The sequence below is a fragment of the Stigmatopora nigra genome, chromosome 22, assembly GCF_051989575.1.
Source record: "Stigmatopora nigra isolate UIUO_SnigA chromosome 22, RoL_Snig_1.1, whole genome shotgun sequence".
Taxonomy (NCBI): domain Eukaryota; kingdom Metazoa; phylum Chordata; class Actinopteri; order Syngnathiformes; family Syngnathidae; genus Stigmatopora; species Stigmatopora nigra.
In genome coordinates this window covers 5,184,846-5,211,742 of record NC_135529.1, presented here as the reverse complement: position 1 = coordinate 5,211,742, position 26,897 = coordinate 5,184,846, and the positions used below count along the sequence as shown (strand labels likewise).

Sequence of the window (26,897 nt, the reverse complement as noted above, 5' to 3'; positions counted from 1 at the left end):
CCAAAAGAGAAGGTTTTAAAGCCATTTTTTGTGGGCCTGTCTTCCATGGTTCCTGGAGCTTTTTCCTCTAAACTGTCCTGCCAGACCATATTTTTTTTTGGCACTTATAGACGTACCACATTCATAGCTACTCAGCCAATATTGATGCTTGATGTCGTCATTAGTGGATTTTCTTGCTCACGACTGACTAAATACTTTTTCTTTGAACCAAAAAAGTGAGGGTTTGTACTTACTTTAATTCTTTGCAGAAAGTGCATATGATAACATGAGTTTACATATAGTATAACATATTGTGATAATATTGTTTGTAATACGTGCCAAATACTGTATGTTGGTGGGTTTTTTTTGCATGTTTGTGCCATTTTACCTTTTAATCAACAAATAATGATTATTTTATGACAGTCATAAAGAGCGGGACTTAATTGTGGGATCCATTTTTTGGTCAATGATTTAAAAATAAATAATTTATAAAGCAAAATGCTAAAGTAGGTAATAAAAATCATGAGTAAATATTTTGAAATCAAATTAAAAACATTTATGATTTTAAAAAAACACTTTTGCGATATGAAAAGGAAAAAATCCTGACATTATGAATCTTTAGCTGTTACTGACACCAACAGACATCCAATCCATTTTTAACTGGGATCAAATGATTGTTTGCGCCTCCTGAAAATGGACTGTTTTCTGTGTTTTCCAACTCATATTCCCCTTTCACTAAATAACCCAACAACTATTTTTCCACAGTAGTGACCACTGACCCTGAATGGCTTGAATTTCTGCTACAACATTTTTTACTTAGAAATGTATTTTTTCTCCTGTTTAATGTTTACATCTGGGTGATCAATAGTTGAGTCGCAGAAAGCTCTCAGCTCATGTTTTTTGGTACGAGTGTCTCTTGAGCCGGTGACCCCTACCGCTAGATTTACTGTGGTGACAGAAAAACAAACTCCTCCATTTTCCACTGATCACCAGAGGGCTCTTCTGGTGGTGGGTGGGGACCCAACCTATAAATTTTAAAAGGTTCCTATATAAAAGGGCACAGGAAAGTAGCTAATTCATCAAAGAGCACGCTTGTAGGCTTTTGCCAAGAGAGCAAAGGGCTCCGTAAATCATTACTAATCAGACACCCGTAAGCAAATTAAAGCGGTGAAAGGATCAATGGTTTTGGATCGATGGGTGTAAAGGACAGCTGATTTGACCCTAGAGAACTGTGGAATTTCAGAGGCCACGCAGACAGCCACAGATCTGTTTCCACTTCATAGCCACAGCTGTCAGTCTTCATTCGTGTCAAGACGGGCCGTCGACTCTGAAAGGAGCTCAGCCGGGCTTGACTAAAACAAAACCTTGGAGGGCAAAGCAATATAGGGCAGAGAGAAGTCTGATGGCGACTGGCTGGTGATGGACAGAAGATTAAGGTAAGATCTGGTGTTATCTGTATTTGCGCATGCCCTCCCCGAGTCCCTCATCCTCTAAAAAAAAAGACAAAAAACAAGGCTCGTCTCTGGAGGTGGATGGCTCCCCTGTCTGCAGCTGTGCAACAGATGGCCTCAAGTTCACTGATGGCTCATTTCCACATCTTTAAGGTCACAGACGACGACTTTACCAACAGAAATTTCAGCTCTGGCCTGACAAGGAAGACATTAAATCATTTACTCAGTAAACCTTCTCTCTTTCCATGGATCTATCTGTCAATCTACGTTCCTCTCTCCACATGTGGAACCTCAATGTTATTTGACCAGTCAAATTGCCTATCCATCAGGCCAGACTTAATCTGATCATTTGAGGACTAGCTCAGTCTTGTGATGAAAATGTGCAAACATTCAAATTTAAGAGGAGTGTTTATTCATCCTAACTTTCCCTTTTGTATTGCACGTTCGGAACAGATTAGTGTACATCTTTGATTTATGATCAAAGACATGCAAATACACAAGCCCATAAGCATATAACTGAGCTGTGATTTATTGTTAGCTTCCTGCAGCCCTCGAATACACTTTTTTAAAACTTATCTTTGAAGATAATATAGGAGCCCACCCTTTTTCCAAATGCTTGTATGCTTCAGCTGATAACACTGATATACAAATATGAGATTTTCCACATGAAACTCCAGGGATGAAAAAGATAGATAGAAAATAAAACATTATGTTCATAACCTGTACAATGTTCAAGGCCTGCACAATGTCACAATGTGCCCACCCCAATACTAACACATGATTTGGACACATGCCTATCCGACTCAATTATCAATTGTTAAGGTCTCATCAGGATAAATGTGGTTCCGACATTCTCGGCTTTACGACCTGTCACGACTGCTTGTTAAGACTTCCCTTTGATGTCGAACACTTTCATTTCGGTGGCTTTTGTCTGTAATCACGCGTCTATGGTGCGCTCCCGCAACCTCAGTCCAGACTCTTATTTTGTCTATAAATATGACATTTTGGTGTCATTACATCACTGTCAGTCTGAAAAAAAGTCTACATTTTGTGACTGGTTGTGACCAACCACAACGATAGTATATCAAACTTCAACGTGGCATATTAAAACTGTTCAGTCTGTAAGGACACTTAGATTTCCGTGTTCCAATGTCTAAACAGCTAAACAAGAAGAAGTAGGGGGGAAAAAACAGCAACTTCAGGTTTCCGTTCGTCCAAAATTATTAAGTTCGTCTTTAGTAGTTGTATTTGATGCATTGAAAGTATTAATTTATGTAGTGTTCAATAATTATGCTCTCATCCCATGGATAACAAGATGATTGCTAACTTCCTTAGGATTTGTTCAATTAACACCCACTTTTTACCTGTTTCAGTCACACGTTTAAACCTTTGCACGTGTGATAGAGAATATAGTTGTGAATTCCAGAAATGTCTCATCTTGTTAGAGGCGTACAATTATAGCGCCAATCCCCAAGGCAAACCTAATCTCAAAGTGGAGGGAAATCTTCTATTATATCAAGTGAAATTACTGTGAGCTTTTCTCGGCCTATTCCGATAAGATACCGATCAGGCAAATAGATTGGCTTTTCTGTTATCTCCCGAGAGATCTAGGAAAGCATTGGCTAGATAATTTGCTAATGTTTCCTGTGACCTCTCCAGATTTAAATGATGTCTTTGGCTACGTGTCAACTCAATGTTGCGTTTACCAGGAAGGAAGGAAGCACTCACTGTCTGTCCTTTCAATTCGCAGTATGTTACATGTATTTTCACATTTTAACTTGAGCTATTACAGCATACTAGAATTGTTTTAACTCTATTTGAACAGTTTCTGAGTACATTAAAAGCGTGTTGCTGTTCAAAAACGTCTGAAGAATTAGGGCAAAAATGTGAAAAGAGGGAGAAATCTATTGGTAACGAGTGGAGTTGAATTTCTATTTCAATGGGTACAGAAATCTGCTCTCATTTCCCGGCATTATGAAGTGAGGTTTAATTATTCGGCGTCTAATTAACAAAATTAAATAAGATGCTTTGATGTGGGGAATTTCAAGAAATAAACGTCCATGGTGAAATCATTTGAATAATTGAGTTACTTTGTCTTTTTTCATTAAAGCAGGTGCCCAATTTCGTGTGGGCTTCTATGATGAGGATGTGGAAGCCCTCCATAAACATGAGAGCTTATCTGCTTAAATGTTGCTTATATACAATTCAATTTGGCTAAAATATGCAGACATGAACATATAAAAAGGTCGAGGCGGCATTTGTTCTTTCCCATTCACTTCCACTTTTCTTTGTCAAAATTGTTTTAAGAGTCGTTGCTTGGGTCAGATCAAAGTGAACAACGTGTTCTCTAATGAATATACCTCATAAATTAAAATCTGTTTTAAGGAGAACTCTCTTTGGTACGAAAAGTATTCATATTTATATTAATCAGTTTGTCCAGACAGGAGCAACAGCCATTGTTAAAGTGATAGGGAACCTTTGTATTAAATAAGCTTATTTAGAAAAACACCATGAAAACTATGTTGATATGAATTCAGGCATTCATCATTTACAAGATAAAGGACTAAAAACCAGGCCTCAAATATGCATTGCAAGCCCAACTACAGAAAGAAAGACTAATTTGCTCCACAAATCACTTGGATGGCATCTCCCATTTAGACCTGCATTCTACGATTTTAAAAGCTTGTTCAAATGTACATTTAGAACAATTAGTTGCTTAGCACCACCCCTTCCTTGCAGAGTTGTTAAATCGGTCGCCAGTAGCACAGCTCTGACACAGCCAATATTAGTACGCCAGCCCCCTCCTATTACCCGAGTGCAGGCCTGTGATTTAAAGCTTTGATTCTGTTCAAATGACAACAAAGGTGAGTCCAGAGTCGACACTCCTAATTCATCATTCCTTGCCTGATAAGAGCCGGATTAATGCTTTTAATGCCACGGTTGCAGGCAATCATCCATTTTAAAGCTGGCTCCGGGGAGGAAGCATCTGAAAAGGGAAAACACCTGAAAAGTAGCGGGGGGCGGGCTGCACAGCTGGGATACGCAGAACACTGTAAGGCATTGTTTTAAGAGCATGGCAACACTTTCCTCAGTCTTGCTTTCAAAAATCCTACCCTGTGGCCTTGGCCTGAATCCCAGGAGCAGATGGTTGCAAGACCTCGCTTCATATTTTGACCTGAATGATAACATTCTAAATTCAGCCATGTCCTCAAAAAGAAAAAGGGGAATTTTTCCAAGAATCAGTCCTTTGACCTTTTCCGATCCGTGTTACAAAATCGTAGCGCAAACATTCTGCCAATGTTTCCTTACTTGACTTAGCATCTGCTGATGCGCCCAACCTTGTTCTAATGCTCTATATCCCCTAACCTGTGCAAATGCAAGGAAAGAGCTCCAATGAAAATGATCCATTATCCAGATGTGCAGTATCTGGGCGGGCTGAGCTCAGTCCCAGCTGTTGCTCTGATCTGTGCTTTAATTTACTGGGGTTATTCGCCAAAGAAAACCACACACAAAGAGTGGACATCTTTTGCTCTTGACGGAAATAGATCCATGTGAAAGTAGCCACTATCCCCCCCATTTGTGCACCCCTGTTGTAACCTTTTACCACATTAAAAGAGGGGTGACACTGCTTGAGAAATGTTCTTGCTGTTTTTTGTTTTTAATTCTTGTGTAGCTGGCCAATAGAACGCATTGAAGGAAGAAGTATTAAGCGATTCACGTTCTGCATCATTGGCCATAAAATGCCAGAGATATCATTTGAGTAGGAACATAGAAGCAGTGCGACATTTTTTTTTTCTCATTGATTAGCAAGTTAGGAAGGGAAAAGGAAAGGCTACGACTAATTTGAATTAATGGTGCACTGCAAAAAGGGGTGTCAAAGAATAAATGGAGAACAATGTCTTTAATTAGACATGCTAATTAGGGACAACCCTGAGTTGCGGCTTTCATCTTGAAATGGATGAATGTATCGTTTCTATTTTAATTGATGCAGATTGTTTCTTTTTGTTTCATTCTGATACGAACAGCAAATTGAGATTTAGGTTGAGTATGTATGTGAGAATGAACATAATTTATGTAGATTCCAAATTGACATCCCCATCAAGTGAACACTGCGAGCTTATTTTTTTTCCTAATGAGATCAAACCCATATTTGAATTAACAAAGCATCAATTGTACGCTGTTTAATGCTGGCCCCAATTTTTTTAAAAGCAAGAATACGCATCTAATTCTCGAATGGAAATCCAAGTATGAAAAATTGAGAAAAAGGAGAATAGAAGCCTTTGATTCCACTTTTTGGTTAGGATTTTCTTTGGAATGAGTTCGTGAGAATGTTTGTCCATTCATTCAAAGGGACTCGTGAGGTCAGAGGCTGCTGATATCAAACCCAAGACATGCCTTAGCTTACATTCTTTTATTCCAGTTCATCCCAAAGGATCGTGCTGGGAATTGCGACTCGACAAAGTTAAAAAGAGACGTCCATACGAAGCCAAGTTGAACTTTACGCAACAAGCTGGAAAGCTCCAATTCTAAAACATGTCTACCCATCCAAAGATGCATCTTACTGAGCCACTTGGCATTTGGAATTTGGCAAAATACATAATAGAGGCACTCAACAGTACAAGAGAGAATTTGAATCACTTAAATTAACCATCAAAAGCTAACATGTGAAAGCTTGTTGAACAACCTCCAAAGTGAGTACTTTAATGATGGTTATAGGCCAAAGCAAGGTGGTGCAAGCCCCAACTCTGAGCTGTGATGCTTCATTATCATCCCCCGTTAGCGACACTGACAACGCAGTAGGCTGCTTTAATTACTCTCCATCAGTGGGGGAGTCAACGCTACTTCACAGACACTCTCTAATCAGCCCTCTCCTCTTTTCTCCTGCAAGGCATTCATTGTTTCCTCCGTACAGCATTATTTCCCAACATTTTATGTCCGCTGTTGGACTGTAATATGGACATTTTGCTCAGGGGGCTTTAGCTGGCTTGGTATTTTGGATGTTTAGCCCCGAGGAGGAGGCTGCCTCCATGACAACATTTGGGCTGCATCTGCTCAGTAAACCCACAGAGAGATGCTGACTGAGGCATTACAGTTTCCCCAAGTTACCCCAAGACACTTATTATAACACAGTTACTGCCACAGTTTGCTTCTGTCAAAATACTATCTTAACTATTTTTCTCCATATATATTATTATTACTTATTTTTCACCATATGTTGTAGGACTATTTTGTTTTTTATTTGTCTGTCTGAATAATTAGTATTACAAAATAGTTTGGTCTCACATTAGTCATTTTTTTGGATGCAAAAAAAGTGTTTTTTTTTTGTGGAAAGAGCAACTTTGAAGTCCCTATTGACTTTTATATTACTATTGTTGCTTTTGGTGGCAACTTACAAATTTGAAGGTAACCTTTTTTGATATTTAGTTTTACAAGAACAATAAAAATATGTTTTTCTATGCAAAAGAAAAACACATTTGACTTGTATATACTGGAAAGATCTTTCTTGGTAGTAGAAAAATGTCACAAGCATTTCATTTTTGTACAATAGAAGTTTTTTTCAACTGTTTTTCTGAAGTCAAGGCTGATTAGAACTAAAAGAGATCATGCGCTACCATAATTCTAAATTCTTCCTTCTTAATTCCTTCTCCCTACCCTAAGTAAAATAACAAAACAATTATTGAAAAATGTTGTCCTTGGGATTCCATGTTTGGATTCTAGTTTACAGATGTTTATATTATTGGCCCTGAAAGAGTTAAGAGCAAATATAGGTCACTAGATACAAACTACATATACAACTTAAATATAACTTTACTGTTTGCTATTTTTTGGGGGGGGGGGGGGGGGGGGCAGACAACATTAGTCAAGCAGTTTTGCAAATTTACAGTGCTGGACTTTCAAAATTCCCCCAGAGATTCTATCATCGTTAACAAGTAGACAAGAAAGCAAACCATCGTTTATGAACGCACACAAAGTGTCCATCTCAAAGCGATTCCATCTAAAATATTGTATGTCTAATCTTTCATAAGCCACGCTGAATTTGTCCTAATGTGAAATGACTCGCAGAAGAGTCTGTGCACAGATGACAGGGATTTGAGTGTTGACAAAAGCAGTTCAGAGGGGAGAGCTCGCATTGTCTTCTTTTACTGCCCATCAAGCAGTATACAAAGTCCCCCAGCCCTCCGCTGTGAGCATGCCAAGGCTCTTTGTTAGCCTGAATGTGAGTCTATTCATCTCGGGGTGAACAACACAACACAGTAATAACACAGTCATGAGTTTTGACTGATGTCATTGAGGCGAAGTGCCGCCTCTGTAAGCTGGAACCAGGGCTGGCCCGGTTGAGCACCGAGGCCCACTGACCTCGTGCTGACCCGCTCCGGCGTGAACGCCTCAGCTTCTTTACAGACTCAGACCAACCATCAACAACAGCCGGGCCGCTTAATGCCAAATCCAGGTTAACCTCCCGACCTCCCTGGGCCCCCCCCCAACCTTCTGGCCAAACACAGACATGAGGGCTGATGTTTCCCGGGGCCATTTTTCACAACTAATGACGTGGAATAATATTAGTAAGGCTAGTTGAGTGACCAATCGGCCCTATTCATTTTTTTCTGCGGTTTTGATTACCGCATGCAAACAAAGTCATTACAGCTGCCCCAGTTACTCTCCGTGTAGCCGTCTTGCGCAACGTATTGTGTTTAACGTGCGTTAATATGAAACGTATGGAATACGGTAGCAGATGTCACGGGCGTCCGACAATGCTCGATGCTTTCCGAGCTGTTATTACACGGGAACTAGGTCACTATTCAAGCCCGCTCGCTCGCATTGACTGTTTGGAGTGACTATTGATTTCCCGACTAAAGCGACGACTTCATTAATATCACCATTAGTCGGCCATCTGACATTAAAAAAAAAAAAAGATAGTTTGGTCGACCAGATGGTAATTCAGGTAGATATGAATGCCTAAATTGGATGCGTTAAACATTGTACCATTAACTTTGCCTTTGCGACTATTAACAGGATTTTTGTTGTTGTCATTTTCAGCAGATCACTTTGTATCCGGCTTTGAATAGGAATTCAAAAATGAGCTCAGGATTAATGCAGGCATAGCAGTTTAGTTAAAAAAAAAAAAAATTAAAAAAAAGCAATGAGTGCACTTGCACAAAAAAACACAGAAGAACAATGAGATGTGTGTGTATGTGCAAGTAGGAGAGAAAGGGAAATGGGATTTGAGATCTATATTAAAACTGTAAATAGCTTTTCAAGATTAGTGACGGGCAGGAGGAGGTGACAGCGAAAGGCAATGTGAAAAGTGGATTTTCCCTCCCCGCTGAGTCTATTTTGATTGCGGGAGCCTTGACAAGCTTTGACTTGATTGTGAGGAAAGGAAGTGCACAGTGGAGCCCTGACGACTTTCTTTGAGGCATGTCGAGATCTTTTGCAGACTGAAAAGGAGTACAGATCAGGATTATGTATTACACAGCCATGTTCACGCAGCTGGCATTAGCGGCTCTAAAGGTGTCTGGCAAGACTTTGTTATAGCCTCGGTACGCCGTAATTACAACAATCTGGCTTTCAGAGAACTGTTACTTTTCACGTCATCAATCAAGGGATGGACCTTGCCACTCTACATTAAATAATTTGGTGAAGTTCCAATAAGCAAAAAAATGCCTGAAGTTTTACAATAAAAAAATGCTGTTCAGTAAAATATTAAATTTAAAAAATGTTGAGCCTTGGTGGTTCTTCTTTTCCAAAGACTTTTCCCAAATTAAGGCCAAGAATAACAAGGAATCGAATGTGAGAAGACTACACCCCAGCCAGAAGATGCTTAAAATGATTGGACCCCCCCCCCCCCCCCCAAAAAAAAAAAAATCAATATGACTCCAGCGTTGGTTCATATGCTTCATGCTTCAATGCTTGCTGTCAAAGTTAAGGAATTGTGATTTGTTTAAAGAAACGCGACAATGAACTTCTATTTGAACTGTTATACGAGTATATTGTAAATTGGAATATTTTAATGACCTTCTCAATGTTTCTATGAATCATTGTTGTGAATTACAGCATTTTCTTTCTTATTTAAACTTCTTTTAACAGTTGTTGCAATTTAACCCTGAAACACTATTTTGACTTTCATACCTTCTACAAAAATCCCAACATAATTACAGTGTATTTAAAAAAAAATCAATTAAAACCAAATAAAACTTCCCTATCTTACAATTTGTTTCAGTATCCTTGCATGGCCTACAAGTAGACATTACAAGGAGAAACATATTTATATTTCAGGAAGCAAAAGTGGACCTGCCATGTGCCCTTGAAGCGACTTCCTCACCAGCCAAGCTCCATTTCTGGTACCCACTCTAATACAGAACTTGGCACTGGCATCATCACCCGCCATTAAGTCATGGCATGTGCCTGACACTGGGGCGATGTCCGCGCACTGTCCCACTCCCAGCCCCAAGCCTTTATCACCATACAACCTCTCAGTGACAGACAGGACTGATCTCCCCTATAGCCACCCTCCACCGTGCCAGTAAAAGGACAGCAGTGGAAAATGCCCCCCAGGGGCCACTGAGAATGGACTCATGAATCAAACATACGCCTAAAGCTTGCTTCTTATCACCCAGGTCAGGCCAAGCATTAATATGCCATAGCTCCAGGGAGCTACCTACTGTGACCTCCCCCAGTTTCCCCGAACAGTAGGGCACTGTCCTCGGGTGCCAATGGGGGCCTGCCTCCAACGGGATCACGTCGCATTATATCCACACACTGAGAGGCGGTGCTGCCAATAATGAATTAGGAGCCCAGCGAGCAACAACAATTAACAAGAATGAATATGTCAACTAATCCACAGCTAAAGGTTAAATAAACCCTTGTCAATCAGGGCCTGAATGTCCATCAACAAATAAGAGGTAAGAAAATCAGTGGATGGATGAACAGTTATCTGGATCAAGTAAATTTGAAGATAAGTGGACCAAAGAATGCTTCAAAGTCATAGAATTTACAAGACTTTGTTTTTCAGTATAAGCAGCCGTTTTAAGGTCGTGCCACAACAACAAAATTAGCCTTTAGTTTGTCTAAATTAAGCAATTCCTATTTTTTCTTCTACGGAATCTGTGTGAGGTCACAGAATGATGGTCAAACATTCATTCTCCTGTTCATTTTTTGGTAGAAAACAGAATTTGTGCTTTCATCCATCCCAAGTCATCCAGGTCCTGACAGAGCAAAGCAGCCCCAGACATTCATACTGCCTCCACCATGTTTAGCAAAGTGAACATTTTAGAAAGGGTGGAAGAAATTCACAGCACTATCACATGGGGAGCAAGTGGTGAATGTATCCGTATCCCAAATGTGGGCTTAACCCAGCATTCCAAAACTATGTATAACTTCCAAGAGGAGGGGAAAAAAAAGAATTGAAAGCATCAAAAATTAATCAAGTTACTTTAAAAATATGGAAAATGAATTGGATCACTCTAATTTTTCCTTAAGCTGTAAATAGCTGCGTCCTTATACTATATATTGAATGAACCCCCCGCTAAGCCTGCTTGTCTTCCTCATCAAAGTTGAATGTCATCATCTTAAGTAAAATCTCAAACCTATCAAACAGTTAAGGGGTGACAACAAACAAACAACCACACACGGATAAAACATAACCTCTTTGAAGGGGAGAACACATTACAGCAATGGAGCATGAAGAATCAAAGTCTACAAAAAAAGAGGGGATTGGAAAAAAAAAACAAGAAAAAAAAAACCCAACAGATTCTTTGATGCAATGCTGGGCCGCGTGAGTAAAATCGACTGTGTACAGGCTCTTTCCAAAACACCACCAATCTTCATTGGCCAGACGGGGTGTGATATATGTGACTGTCTTCTAGCGTAAATTAGGCAGTCCAGAACGCTGCGTGCTAAAGCATGACGGCTGCCGGACAGTGCACTAACTCAGCCGGCCCGGTGCCACGCACAGCAGCTTCTCTCTGCCGTGCTGCGCCATAAATCACTAGCTGGGGGAAATGAATCGCTGTCCGTCTGAGCTGGACGCACCAGCTGGCATCGCCATCACCTGGCCAGCAGGAGCCCAGGTCGACACCGGAGCGAGCAAAATCAAGAAAAATGAGCCGTGGACGCAGACGGAGCCATTGCCCCGCACTCTCTCATTAGTCTCCTCTAGGCTTCCTCCTCACTGAGCTCGTCTGAAGTGAAAGGGCACACAAAATATATTTCAGAGTGTCACCTAGGGGGTGGAAAAAAAGGGGGAAAAATGATCACCCCCAGTTTCTTCACAAATCTATGTAGCACCATGCTGGCAGACAGCATTAGCGTTTCTATGCGCAAGACTCTGGGGGGGGCAAAAGGATGGACTGTAGCTGTAGGGAAAGACCGAGTAGCTACGTTATGTTATTTAATGGAGTTACAATACAACTGTGATGTGAAAAAATAAACGCAATTTCATCGTTTAAGGAATCATGAATCCCAGAACACATTCACGATCCTTTTTTGCCTCCGACTTTACAGTTCCAGGTGGCCTTTTCCACGTTTCCACACACAAGGCAACGTCACAAAAACCTCTTTCACTTTCAATTGCATTGGCGGAAGTACTATTCATCCACATATTTTATTTTTACTCAAAAGTAATAACCCATCCACATTGGGGATTCTCCTTTACATCCTGAAGCAGTACACACACAAAAAAAAGGTGTGCTGGAAAGATTTATGATTTTCAATAACGCAGAGTTGCTGGTAGAGAGGCCACTTATATGCTGACCGCCACGATTATGAGGAGATGCGTGGGTGTCCGAACTGAGGCACTCATCAAGAAAATGGCTTGAAATTACATCCAATACAATACAGCCACATGAAAAGTCACAGGAAACTGGATCACTATTTGATTCGCTATGGTGCACAAAAGACTGCTATTCACTCCCATTAATCTGAATTAGGCGTCCCCAAAAATTTAAGGTTTAATCTTCGCACGCCAATTAGAGAGCTACTTTCAGAAAAGGGGCATTCAAAGTCAGGAGGCTATAAATTATGCAGGGCTTCCACATTGCATAAGCAGGTAATGCTCTGTGCATTGAGCCCCCCAAGGGGTCTAAAGGGCATCACTACAAATGGTCTCATTTGCTTTAAAGAAGTCTATGTATTGTGTTCACAGTTGCAGGTTTCCAAGCAGCTTGCTTTATCATCTTTGGATTTATGAAGCAGTCTTAATTCCCTAAAGTGCATATGGCCACATTTGTATCATATGCTGTTGCCAATGACAAAATACAACAACTGTAATATCTGTAATGCTGAAAATGTCATGACATGCACAAGATTTAATTCATACTGATGTAAAATGATATTTTATGGAAATCAGGGGTGTCATTACCCTCCATACTTTTATCATCAATGGTATTAATCAAAAACATTAATGATCTAGGCATTATATTAATGAAATCGAGATTCTGCAAACGGTAGGTTCACAACCATTACTTGGTTGCCACTTAAATACAAATTTGCAACCAACAATGAACCTATTCATGATATTATTAACAATTATCTACAAAAGGCCACCACAAGACATTCTGAAAAGGATCAAAGACGGAAGACTAAAAGCAAAAGCTCTTGGTAGCGAAGGAATGCAAGATGCGTTCAAAGACTGCTGACGAATTTGGACATTTCAAACTAAACTAAATGTCAATACTTACAATTATTACACTAACAGTGGTGATTGAGCTACAATTCAATTGAATCTTAACCCATGCAGCGAGTGATGAATCTAAAATTGGAAATACCGGCATTTAAAATGACTACAGGTCAGAGTAGTGTTTTTGTGCAGTGATTATTCACAAAAAGAGTTCAAAAAGGGAGGGAGGACCATTTAACTTTTGGGCTTAAGGCACTCAAAAGGGTTCCAGCGGCTCTGACAGTTTGCATGATAAAACTGGGGCATTATAAATGAAGAGATGTAGGTGAGATTGACGGGAAATTTGAGACTTGGGATTCTCCATGTGATTGGCAAAGGCAATTTCCTACCAAGCCTCACAGCGGGTCTCGCCTAATTTTATTGGTCCTGCGGCAGCGGCACACGAGTCCATCACTGCCTCTGATGTGGGGGGATTAGCTCGTCTCCCCTGTTCCTGCAAACTCGCCTGCCACAGAGCCGTGATGAATGGCAGGAAGGAAGAGAAAATGCACTGCCGCCCCATTAGATGGGGGGGGGGGGGGGAACAAGGTGAGGTCCGGCCTGGCAGTTGGCCTCAGGCTCATATCTCACCTCGCTGTCCCTTCTACTCCCCGTGGCTGTGACCCCCCGCAGATGTCCAGGTGTACCTTCCCATATCAACGCCACACCAATCAGTTGTCTGGTGGTACAGTAATAGACTACAGTATCACTTTGACATCTGCTTTGACAGGGAATCCAATTCCATCGGTGTGTCTCAAGGTCCCTGGATGAAGCAGATAGTGCCCACTGTGAATCCTACCCATTTATAAGAAAAGGGCATGTATAAAGGTCAGGTATTTTAAAAGAGATGCAGTTGATGTGGAGGTGGATAACAATCTGCAGCTTCTTGAAACTGGCCAACTGGCTCGTTTTCAGGAGGGGAAACGACAAAGAGGTCAATTTAATCATGCCTCGCAACATTTATACACCTCATTCACTTGTGATGTGCTATTCTTGCCTTCATATCCTGGCTTCTATTCAAATGACACGCTGCATAAATTAAATTTCAATGTTAAGTAATTCGTTGGCATCATTTTAATGAAGAATACAGTGCAAAACATGTATTCAAATGGTCTTGTAATGTCTAACCCCACTTTGACACGTGTATTGAATTGTCAAAACTAGAAAAAATAAATCACATTTTTGCCTACGGATTTGTTATGGCTCGTTGCAGCTGCCAGTCCTACCAATTTTCACCCCCCACTTAGTAATAGCCTCCTCTGAACTCCATTTTTATCTGCAATCATGCAGCTATGCAAATGCCGAGCACCGAGAGGTTCTTGTAGCATCCGTCAAGAGATGAATCCCAGCTGCCTGAGCCCTAAAAGTTGACCGCCCCTGGGAGGCGCACAAGAAAGTCATTTCTGCAGGCACAGCTCTCATAGGGCCAAAGAGCCCCCGTCAACTCAGCGAGTCCTCCAGGAACATACTAAAACGTCCATTTTCAATTGGAGGACATTTATAATGGCCAAGAGAAATCAATCACGTTAAATCCCTGCACACCCCTACTGATTACGTCTGCTTATTTGGCTGCACGGGAGGATGGTAAAAAAAAAAAAAGAGAGAAAGAAAGAAAGGCACCTCCTCAATCTAATGGAATATTCATAATTCATCATCTTCGATTCCTGACATCTGCCAGTGATCGTGCCATCGGGTCGGCTGGAATTAGCCACTCTTGGGAGCCGCGTTAATGTGCCGGTGGGCCAACACATGAACCCCAGCCCGGGGGGGTTGGGGAAGAAGATGGAGGCCAGAGCGGCAGGAACATTTCACACTCCTAATGTGTAATTAGGAGCCAATTTGGAGTGTTGCCTTCCTCTGCTGAAATTAGCTGCCTTTTTACTAATCGGGGCGACTAGTTCAATGGCACGATGGGTCTCGTGCTAATGTAACACAAAATGATCTTAATTACGGCCGGGAAAAGGGGCTGCAGGCTGGAAAAGTGGAACGCGGGCACGGAGCCTTGACGCCAATGTTCGCTAGGCAATATATAATCAACATTTTTGTTCTTTCAGCTTGGTCACACCTTCTAAGTGCTTTTTATATATACTGTAGCTCTGATATCATATGGGGCATAAAGAGAGAGAGAGAGAAGAAAAAAAATTGGGAGCACTAAGCCAGAATCCATTTGCAATGGCTGAATGTCAGCACCACTTGAATAAAATAGTGTCCATATTATGTGATTACAAGCACTGGTTGTCCTTTGGAGAGTTAAGTGTTGTGACCCTAACCATGCTTGTAACTACACATGAGAATATCTCAGTGTTCATTCTCATCCTGATTGTTCTTTTTGCATACACCAACAAAGTGAAAAAGAGGATTTTGGAGAAAAAAAAATCATGAAAAACCATACTAGGATGGAATAAATATACAATAATTTGGCGATGGAACAATGGTTAGAAAAGACGTATTTTTCTTTCATTGCAAATGATGCTGCAATTAAAATATTCATAATAAACTCCAACAGTAAGCGCTTTCCTTTCAAAGTGAACAGAAAAGTTAAAAAATTGCTCTTTGCAGTCGAAAACAATGTTTTTATGGCTTTCATTTGCTTACACAGCAAAGATCCTTAAATACAATCAGGGTCACTTTTGTAGTTGCAGTGTTTAACAAAGCTCAATTGCATATTCATGAATTTAGTAGGAGAGCCAGATTTTCCTATAAATATCCCCTCAACAGGCTGTAATCTTCAAAATAGCCCCTTGAAAAAAAATGTCCGTGTGGAACAAGCACCCTAGCATTTGATTTGGGAACAGTCAGCACGCTGGGAGAGTACACGTGAGCACTAATGACCGCCTTCTCATCTGATGAGCTCACACTGAGGTCATCACGGTCCAAGGCCATCTACACTTTTAGCTTTCTAAATAAATACAAGCAGTGTATAGTGCTCAGCATTATTGATAGAATAGTCCAGAGAAAACATTACCGATTGACCATTGTTGTTAAACCTAAAAACAGCATCCTTTTAACTCAAAATACTGGGAAATAATGATGTCCACTTAAATTGTAAATATTAAATGTATGTGAAAGCATCAACGAACATTTCAACATTGTATGCATGGATAATTGATACTGCTTTTACATGAGAACCACAATATCATGCAATTGGCATTTATACACGCACCAGAATAGGGAATGATATTCAAAATGGTGCTTTAATTGTGTCATTACAACTGTAAAAGCTTTTTATACACAACTCTAGACTAAAGACATCATTTAGAGGCTTTTCAGAATATCAGTAATATATTTTACACTAAGGCAACTCTAATTTCACCAGTCCAAGACAATGGCACATTTTGTTGATTTCAAAGTCATTAAAAGATAACTTTTACAGCCATTTTCACAACATTGGCCATACCCAAATGTTTGATTCTTTTACATACTGTAGGCTTCAAAAGGATCTCTTGTCGCAAGCCTGCAAGCATCACTGAACAGAAAGAAAGAGTTCAACTTTAGAGGTTTCACCGTAATGGAAAAAAGAAGGGAGACAAAGTTCTGGCCCGGTAGACATCCTGGCCCAGTCGAATAAACTCCAACGGGCGGAGTCCCAAAGGAGTAAAATGACGTTGAGTTTGAGAAGGGAGTTATTGGACTGTAAGCCTATGGGGAGTAGAGCGGAGGTGACTGATGGTGCACTGAAGCCTGAGTGTGACACCTGGACTGCCTGTCACAGGCCCAAGTAGACAAAGTGACATTTGACACGATGGGAGTTGAGACTGCCACGCCACAAGTCAGTGGCCGGGCTGACAGGAAGGATGAGAGGTGTGCAGTTAAACTCCATGATTCCCCCAACGCCTTTGCAATCATGTCAGCCTTCTCTTTCCTCTCCTTTTCTTTGTCAGTGTCAGCATGACCCTTTAAATAAACCACGGTCCGGACGGAGGAGGCTGAAGCTATCAATTAGAGTCATCTTGATGAGTCTGTGCGGATTAATCAGGAGGCATGTGACAGACTGGCTAGACACAACTCAGGCCAGCGGGCTCTTGAATTTCCTGGTCTACATCACTAAACTAATCTGATATCCAATTACGCCCACTTTGCCGACAAGCTAACCGAGCAGCTGCGAGTTGAAGAAGAGTCTCGCCGCCTCGGAAGTGGCCGGCCGGACGCGAGCCGGAGAAAGCCAAAACCTTGAAGGAGATGTCACAAGGAGGCTGGAGTCAGCCGCTTGAGTGAACGACTTGCAGCTTGCCTCAAAGCATGACATTGCCAAAGGGGGATAAAAAATAAAAAAAACACCATTTTATCATTCAGTGCAATTCGTGCCCTCTCTCCCTGTCAAACATGCCATATGTCCCCGTCACAGGTCGTCTTGCTGGCTTATCGGGTGTGACAGGGCTATTCACACACTACTCCCAATCAGACACCATCTCCTGCAGGAGGAGAAAAAAAAATCACCATGGCTTGGTGACAAGCTGTCAGGCAGAGGGCAGCAACCTCCACGGGGCCTCGGCTGAGAGGCCGCCTATCTGGGGAAAGGGCAAGGGCCAGGGGTTACGAAGGGAGACATCGACTTAAGTATGGTGGGGGAAGGAAAAACTAAGTAAAAAAAAAAACACTCAACTTTCTCACATTTCTGAATCAATTGTTCCAACAAAAAATGAGTGGCTTCTAATGACCACTATGCACACATTACATAGCTTTTCATTCATTTCCATACTGCTTATCCTCACAATTGTGAAGGGTGATGGAGCCCATACAAGCCAACCAGAGTTGGTTGCCAGCTCATGGCAGGGCCCACTGAGATGAACAATCATTCACCCACACACTTACACCTAAGGACAATTTAGTGTTCAACTAGCCTACCATGCATGTTTTTCAGATGTGGGAGGAAAGAGTATTTGCCACGCAGGCAAGGGAAGAACACCTAAACAGCACACAAGACAGTTGCAACCCACTGGGAATGAGGGTACTCACCTTCCCTCCCTTGATCGACCTTTTGCTAATTTACTTGGGGAGCCCGGCTAATGGATGTAGGAAATGAAGCAGGGTTCAGTTCACAGAGGCATAGTCAATATAATGAGTAGGTGCTTTATTACAATTTTGCTACTTTTTACTTGTTTCAAGTGCATCCAAATCTATGGTTGTTATGTGTGGAGTGAATGATGACATATTTCTCACACAATGGCAGTTCTTGGTGTCATTTTTTTGTGTTTAAACAATATTTAATCGTTTTTCTAGGAAATTTGTGATTTTGTTTTTTTTTGTGCAACCGCTATACATGAATTTTGAGTGATGTGATTGTATTATAGAAATCTGATGAAAAGATATTATTATTCATTGAAATATTGTAGTCTTTTTGTCCTGAGGAGTTGAAAGAATTATAATTTGCTGTCAGTTATTCAGTGGTAGAGGTTTTAAAGTGTCACTTTACATTGATATTTGTAGGTATTTTATCACAAAGTTGTTAATCAGTCTTGTAAACATTTTATGATTGAGACACTCCGAATATATAGAATTTCCATTGCACAAGACCTCCCCTAAATCCAGAGGCATTTGACAATAAACTAAAATTTCAGAACCAACTTCACATGGATCTTGAAAACATGAACAAAATGGTGGTTTGCCGTTTAAAATTCTCACGTTTCACTGTGACCGCTACAATCAGAGATAGCTCACTGTTCAATCTTTGGTGCCGAGGCACACCCTTTGACTTCGAAGCTCCTTGGCTGAACATACAATAACATGGCGGCGGCAGCTGAATGCATTTGCTAAGTGAGCAATCAGTGGCAAAGCGGGCTAAAAATCAGGCTTATCGCCCCGTGATGATATGCGAAGGGAAATAAACGGGCTAAGAAATAGGAGCTGTGGGGTAAAGGGGGGAAAGTGCTATTACCTGATCTGAGTTATCTGGCATAAAGAAGTGGGATGTGTCACCTCGACTCCTCTGAAAAGAGAGACACAATCCTCCGAGCACACATTTTATGAAACATTTTCTGTGAAATGATTGCTAATCTATGCAAAAAAGCAATCAGCGGCTCATTCATAATGCATGAGCGACGAGATCCCAGTTTTGCAACGCTTTTGGATTATTAGATGTTATCTTGCATGCAGCAGCAGCTGGAATATGAACACTCCTACCTGTCCTATTGTAATTACATGACTGCAGAGGTCTACTGACAAAGTGGAGGTGAAGGAAGAAAGATGGCCAAAAGTGAGACAGACAAGCGAGATCTCCGCGTCTTGCGTGACTGCAAATAACTTGAAATGCGAATATTTGTTTCTAACCGCTTTATAAATCCATTTGTACCGTGAATTATCAGCGGATTTCAGTTCTTCTGTCTGACTTTTTAATGGTCCATCAATCACACGTTGACATGTGATAACATTTGGAGATCCTCCTCCTCCTCCCTGAGCGCCTAATGTTGAAGAAAAGACGAGAATCTATTTCCAAGTAAAAGCATTTTCAAAGTCGAAATGTTATGCTGCTTATCAAATGAATGCAAAGCAATTTAATTTCTAGGTATTTTTAAAGTGTGGAAAATATTTGTAGGCATTTCTAAAACTAAATAGTCTAGAAAATGGACAAATGAGTGTAATAGACTATAGGTGAGAACATACATTTTTCCTTTCAAAGATTTTTCAAGTCAATGCGTGAAATAAATATATAGACTAATTCAATTTTCAGTTCAGGTGCTGAACATGTACTACACATTCTATCCAAGATTTTCCTATAGGTGCTACAGCAAGGATGAAGGGTGCCTTAGAAAAATCAATGAGTCTTTTCAAAGGCAACAAGAAAGAAAGGTTCTTTTGTCTACAATTAAACAAGTGTGCCAGTAGCGTTGAAGAATGACAGTGTGTTGCAGGTACCTGCTTCACCAAATCAATTTCTAAATCAATACAATGACATGATGCAATTCTGTGATGGAGGGAGGGGGAAAAGACACAAGGGGGTAGAAGTAGAAGTACAAGATGTGAGTTGCAGATGTTTACAACATAAACAGTAAAGATGGGCCATCTACAGAAGACCCAGGTAGAGAAACCAATGTGTCTGGCATCCAACCAATTAAATGGGCGCAACCTTGGAAGAAAATGTGCATTGGAAGGGGTCACACATCCTGAGATGATTAATAGGTCAGGGGGAAGAGAGTAACGCTTTTGCATAAATATTTGATAAATCTTGTCAAAAGTGGTCTCCTAAGAGATCTGATTTGAAAATCTGTCCTTCCCATTACTTGACAAAGCAAGCCCCATTTACTCCAGTGGTGCATATCTCTGACTTGATATGCGATGAATTCATCTATTTGGTTTAACTTATGGACATGGAATGTGTTTTGACTGCCAATGTTATCTGCCATCCCTCCCTAGAAAAATAGACTGGACGTCTATTGCCTTCAATGTCAGTCAAGTCTAAGCATTCACTGCCAGACTAAATCAATCGGACCTCTGTTACCATCAAAAGGCAGGCACAGGCAATTGAATTTCTTATTACTATTGGGGAAGACTCAGGCCCAGTGTAATAATAGTCTTGCATCCTGCAATTTGTGCTATATAGAAACACCAATGCTAAAAACAGGATTCACCAATTTAGTGGAGCGGGTCTATAGAAACTCTAGTGATACCATCTAATAAACTTATGATACATTGCTAAAAGCATACTATGAGCCTCTGAAAACCACTGATGTACAACTGCCTACTCGCTTGATATTTCCTGTGTATTTACTTTAGTGATGTGGCTGCAATACAACGGATATTGCAACCAACTTCTCTTGTGAATTCCTGTTTTAATGGTGAACCACATTTGTAACAAGACTGCCATTGTTCACAGTTGCTAGACGGGCTAAAAGTTACAGCAAATAAAAATGGCAGTGTTTTAAAAGGTCACACATGCTAAATATGTATACAGTATATGCATGTACTATGTGTTCAATCCCAGATAGGGGATGCCAACAGAGAAAGAGATCTCATTACGAATGGGTTTTTACAAGTGTCAAGGCAATAAGGACAATATAGAATTTAGCCCTTCAACTAAATGGACTGTGCGCACTAAAACCTCCCTGCCCGCTCACCAGTAAGTCTAAACACCCCCGGGAAGATCATGCACAACATCATGATGTTGATGTTTCTTGTCTCTATGAGCAGTGGGGAAAGTGGGCCCCGCTGAGCACATTTCTATGCCCCACTCTGGCAACACTAATGTAAACGTGCAACATTAAATTCTTCTCTTGGATAATAGGAGCTGACAATACATTGTAAAGCATGTGAGTCCACAGTCGCACATGCAAACAGTTTCTATAGGAAGTGGTTGAAGACCCTCTTAGCAAAACCGGCGGTCATCAGCAACATGACATGTTGTCAGTCAGCTCCGGTTGTGTATTCAAACTTAATGGCTCCTGACAAGCTCTCCAGCCGCACACTGGGGGTCCGGAGAGAGGGCGAGCGCCCCTGGTGAGTATGACCAGTCAGCAAATTCACATTTAGTATTTCAGGCTTCTATTCAGCTTAGATAAAATGAATGAAATTTCTTTATATCCAATCTGTCTGCACAAAAACGTATTACACGATGGTTGGCCAGTATTGACATTGTCCTTTTCTCCTATTTTTTTAATCAAATCTGTCCAATTCAAGCTCTTTCTCTGAATCCTTGGCCGTTTTTGCTCAACAATCTGAAATACTGTAAGAAAAATAAAAAGAAATGGATCAGAAGAGTAAAAAAAACGAGTGAGAATGAAAGAATAAAGAAAGAGGCGCTTCAAATGAAACCGCTCTGTTGTCTCGCTCTCTTGTCAATGTCGGTTCAATTGAAAAGCGCAGTGGTAATTAAATTCCAGCAGGGGTTAGGGGCAACTGTGCAGTGTAGTGCCAAGGGGAGGCGGGGCATAAGATTGGAGGCGGTGATGCTCGCTGAACATAAAGATGACACAATCTAAGGGGACAGAAGGGGCGCCAGGCAGAAAGAGAGGGAGGGTGACAAATGTCGTTTATTCACGTGTGCCGTGCTACTTAATCTTTGTGACATTTAAGAGGGTTGGAAAATCAAAAACTTGTAAATCCTGCAACGACCTTTTTACACTAAATCTGTAATACTGCAAACAGATCCATCTTCTCAATACGCAGCCTTTGCATCATAATTGTGACGTTTTTTGATGGTGAGAGATGTTGGGAAGACAGATAGGGGGATGCAAGTAGTATACAAGGTACACAATACTTCAAATATTGAATTTTTTTTGGCCAACTCTGAAATTATTCAACTCCCATTGGCCACATTCCTAGTCATTAATGCACAATCAATAGTTCACCCTTGTCAACATTAATAGGAATAATTTGTGGAACTCTGTCGCCATCTAACGGACAAGGTGTACTACACGCAATTATAAAAGAATGAGATGCATAATTACCATCTGGTCCACTGATATGTACTTGAAGTGTAAACATTTCCTTGATTTAGTTTAGCAGATGGGCATACCTGATATCATGATGAATCTAAAAAGTATTGACTTGGTTATCCATGGTCATCGTAGTCTCTCAATAATGGTTTAAAATCTCTAAAACATCCTCCTTTAGGGATGCGGGAGAGTGTACTTGGACGCCAGGACCGCCAATACTTGTTTCCCAGCAATCAAAGTGGCAGGCATTCAAGTCCTGAATTGTATTCTGGATCACAGCCGTGTCCGTTTCTACAAAGAAAAGGCAAGTCTTGATGGCAAGTACTGATACAGATGGCATGAAAATTAAATGCTTGCTTCCATGATCGGCCATTTATCACAATGAATATATTTTTCATTTATTCCTTACCCTTCTTCACAGACAAACACACTGGAAAAACATTTAAAGCATAAATGGAACAAAAATGCAGTATGTCCAAAATGGTTAGTTAAGTAGAATGCCACTAGCTAATATGTGTGAGGTTTTTTTTTCTGGACAAACACTAATGACAAACCTACCTGGTCTCAGAAGAGTGATGCCACAGCCCCCTCCTCCAGCGCCCGTTAGCTTGCTGTGGAGACCCCTGGCGAGCGTGACCCGACACAGGGTATCCAGGGTAGGATGTCCCACCCCCATTACATTCAGATGATGTTGGTTAATATCAATGAGCTCCTGAAAGTCCAAAAACAAAAGAGACATGATGAAGTTTCTGATCTAGTGTTATTGATGGAGTTAATGAATGCTTGAGTTCAAATAATTATGCTGTTAACACCAGTTTAACAGTTTGAATGTATTTGATCTGTTCATGTTTTTTTTGTATTGGGTATTGCGTTTCTTAAATGTGGACACATACCTCTAAAATATTGTAGTGCTCTCCAGTGATTGGCTCAGACGTCATCTCGACAAGTGTTTTCTCACAAGTGCAGGAAATGGCATCGACCGAGTCAAGCACAGAGGTCAAAATAGTTGGAAACTGTGGGGAGGGATAAAAGCTTTTGAGCATGCACTTGAATAAAACTCTTGTACATTGTTAGATAGACTTATTTTATATAATAAGAAAAAAAATGCTGTCATAAAAAAATGCCCTCGCCTGACCATAACACAGCAAAAAAAAAAACGTATATGTTAAAGTGTGTGGACCTGCTGCTGTCGCCAAGGCAACGGCCCTTGAGACTACTGGCTAAGATGTCATTTCAATATGGCACAAGAACACTCAGATTTTGGAGTATGTGTCATGCAAAAGAAATGCCTGTGCTATTAATTATAACCTCAGCAGGTAATGGACAGGAAAGAAGAAAGCATTTAGTACCTTGTTAATTCTGTCCTTCACCCTGGCGACAAGTACCTTTGTGCTACGTGGCACTTTAGTGTTAGTGAGGAGGATTCTTAATAATGGCACCCTGGAAATAAAGCAGAAAAAAAGAATGTTGAAGCAAATTTGTTCTTCGTCCTCCTGCTTAGGCGGCAATTTATTCCCATTGACATCAATTTTGTGGAGAAAAATATGCGCTGTGATTTTATAAAAGCCACTCTGCGGTGTTTAATCAGTGGCGGTGCTACCTGCTCAGTGGTATTATCCTCCCGGCCAAGAACCTCAGCATGCCTCCTGCACAGAAACAAATCAGTCATTAAAGAGATAATCATCTGATGATAATGAACACTGGAGCTGCACATAATACCCCAGTGAATCTATTAAAAGAGAGCCCACGAAGGCACAAAGGTGGCGTTACATTAAGCACTATACCATATGCCAGGCCTCACCCCATGTCCCTACAGCGTTGTCTACTCCAGAAGGATTACCATGGATGATCATCTCACCCTGGAAGGCCCAGCTGTTGATCAGCTCCAGCTCCTCCTGACACCACCTGCAAACATTATTCTCCATCATTTCTAAGACCATTTCCCTCGAGGGTTAATGGGGAAATACTATAGAAATGGTTGATTTATGAACAATAAAATTATGTCACTAAAACTTGTATAAATATTCATTATTGGGGGAAAAATGTCTTAATTTGATCCTATATCTATCATATATACATATGTATACATATGTGTACATATATATATACACATATACACATATATATACATATATATACATATATACAAATATATACACATATATACACATATATACACATACATACATATATATACATAAGTACATATATATATATATATATATATATATATATATATATATATATATATATATATATATATATATATATATATATATATATATATATATATATATATATATATATATATATATATATATATATATATATATATATATATATATATATATATATATATATATATATATATACATACACATAAATGTACACATATACACATACACATAAATCTACATATACATAAATATACACATTCATACACAGATGTACATGTATACATACGGTACTTTTTACTGTACTGTTACTTTGTCCCATCACTGCCCCATACAATAATAACAGAGAAGAATATATAGTCATCTATTCACTATTAAAGGGAAAACCAAATCAAGGATTGAACTCAAAGTTGCTATGCAGTATGGGCTCGTGGCTGGGTTCACTTTAACATAGTGCATAATTCTAATACCTGGCAGTGTGGTCCCAGACTTTGAGAGGACTGGAAATGGCTCCACCAGCACAGAGCAGAGCTGCGGCTAAACACACGGAGTAGGCGGCACTCGAGCCCAGTCCCGCACCCGTCGGCAGCTCTGACCACACTGAAATTGTCAAGCTTGGCAGCTCTCTGGAAGCAGAGAAGAGGAGAATTACTGCTGTGACGTTAACTGAAGTGCCGCCCGCATAGAGCTCTGCCAGCACATCAATTTATTCTGCTTGACGTCGATGCCTGCTACCAGAAAGAATAGAAATCAAACAATGTTTATCAAGCAAAAGCAAGCACGTTGAAGGTCTCATTCAATTTCATTCTTTCTGAAGCCATTACTTCTGGCAATCATGACTGTGGCAGTTAAAGCTCCTGATGATAGTCATTCGTTCATTTTCCGCACCGCTTATCATCACTAGGGTTGTGGAGACTCCTGATATGAAACAAAAGATCCATAGCCTCTGAATTTCTATTTTCTCGGTTTATTAATGCAGTCGTCGGACATTTTTTCACTACATCGGGGATTTTTTTTCCTTTTTTAAATAAAGGTGATCCTACTTCCCTTTTTTTTTTTTGTTTATCGCGGCCATGTCTGGTCTATATTAGCCGCAATAATCGAGGGATTACTGTACATACTTTATTTTCAACTCACTGTTGTACATAACCATCAGTGACAAAACTTCAGGGGTCAATAGGAGTCATTCTTTGTTAGATAAATTATACTTAATAGATGCAAAATGTTTTTCCTGCATGATATGAGTAGTTAATTCAAACATTAACCATAACATAAAGAAACCTGTACATTTGATTATGAGACAAACAGATCTAGTTCTGGTATACTTAAAGTTAGATTTAAAACAAATGTATCTCACCCTGTTCCAAAAAGGCATAGGTAGATGTAGAGGAACGCCAATGTGGCCATGTTGCTTGTATCCAAGCTTCCATCTGCAACACCGAGAAATTGACGAAGTCTCCTCAAAAGTTCAGCATCAAGACGTTTTACATCCTCCTGCTTCCCTGTTAAAAAGTGACACAGACGCAATAGTGAGATGACACAGTATTTTCCATACAGTGATTGTAAGGGGCCCATGTTCAGTCTGTTTTCCATGTCATAAATAGTATTAAGTAGAACATTCCTTACCAGATGAATGTTGTATAAACTGCTTCAACTCAGAAGCATCCCAACAGAGGAAGGTGTCAATGTTTGGGAGGTTGATGCAAACTTTACCATCGTTGGTGGCTTTTAACTTCAAATATGTTCTCAGATTCAGACTAACAGCAAGTGCAACCTGTATTGTTTAAACAAAAGCAAAGAAAATATTAAAAAAATAGTCTATTATAGTACTAAAAGCGTATGGAATGAATGTATTCCTTTTAAATTTTCATTATACCAATGAATTGAATATACACTAGTAACGCATTATAGTTTAATAAAGCATTAAATTGTCAGATTTGTTGAAAATCTTGCCTTTCCATGCACAACTGCGTGCTCTCCGTGAAGAATAGCCTTTCCAGGAGCAGATATGATGCATTCCTTCACATGCATATTTTCAAAAAAACGAATAAGTATTAAAAGAACAGCAAAACTCAGCACTAGCTCTCAATCAATCAGTCATTTAGAGCTAATAGCAAGCTCTTCGGAATCGAATCAGCTCCCAATTGGAGACTAGCCAAATATTTAGAAGCATGTTAATCCCAATAATGTGAATTTAAAGGTCAACGATGAGCAAAATTAGGATTCAGTGGTCCGAAATGACGAAGCCCACTTACATTTCGTTTAGACT

At 40.3% G+C, this 26,897-nt stretch overlaps 1 protein-coding gene across 1 annotated transcript; it reads right to left on the bottom strand.

Annotated features, from left to right (window-relative positions):
* Positions 1 to 22,025: 22,025 nt before the first annotated feature.
* Positions 22,026 to 26,877, bottom strand: LOC144215559 (mevalonate kinase-like). The gene is made up of 10 exons (XM_077744586.1): positions 26,582 to 26,877; positions 26,255 to 26,402; positions 25,986 to 26,130; positions 25,099 to 25,254; positions 24,256 to 24,359; positions 24,055 to 24,100; positions 23,804 to 23,894; positions 23,348 to 23,467; positions 23,013 to 23,166; positions 22,026 to 22,745 (listed from the first exon to the last, which is right to left on the bottom strand). Exons 1-10 carry the CDS (start codon positions 26,657 to 26,659, stop codon positions 22,594 to 22,596), a joined length of 1,194 nt encoding a protein of 397 aa, XP_077600712.1. The 5' UTR covers positions 26,660 to 26,877; the 3' UTR covers positions 22,026 to 22,593.
* Between the last annotated feature and the right edge of the window lie 20 nt (positions 26,878 to 26,897).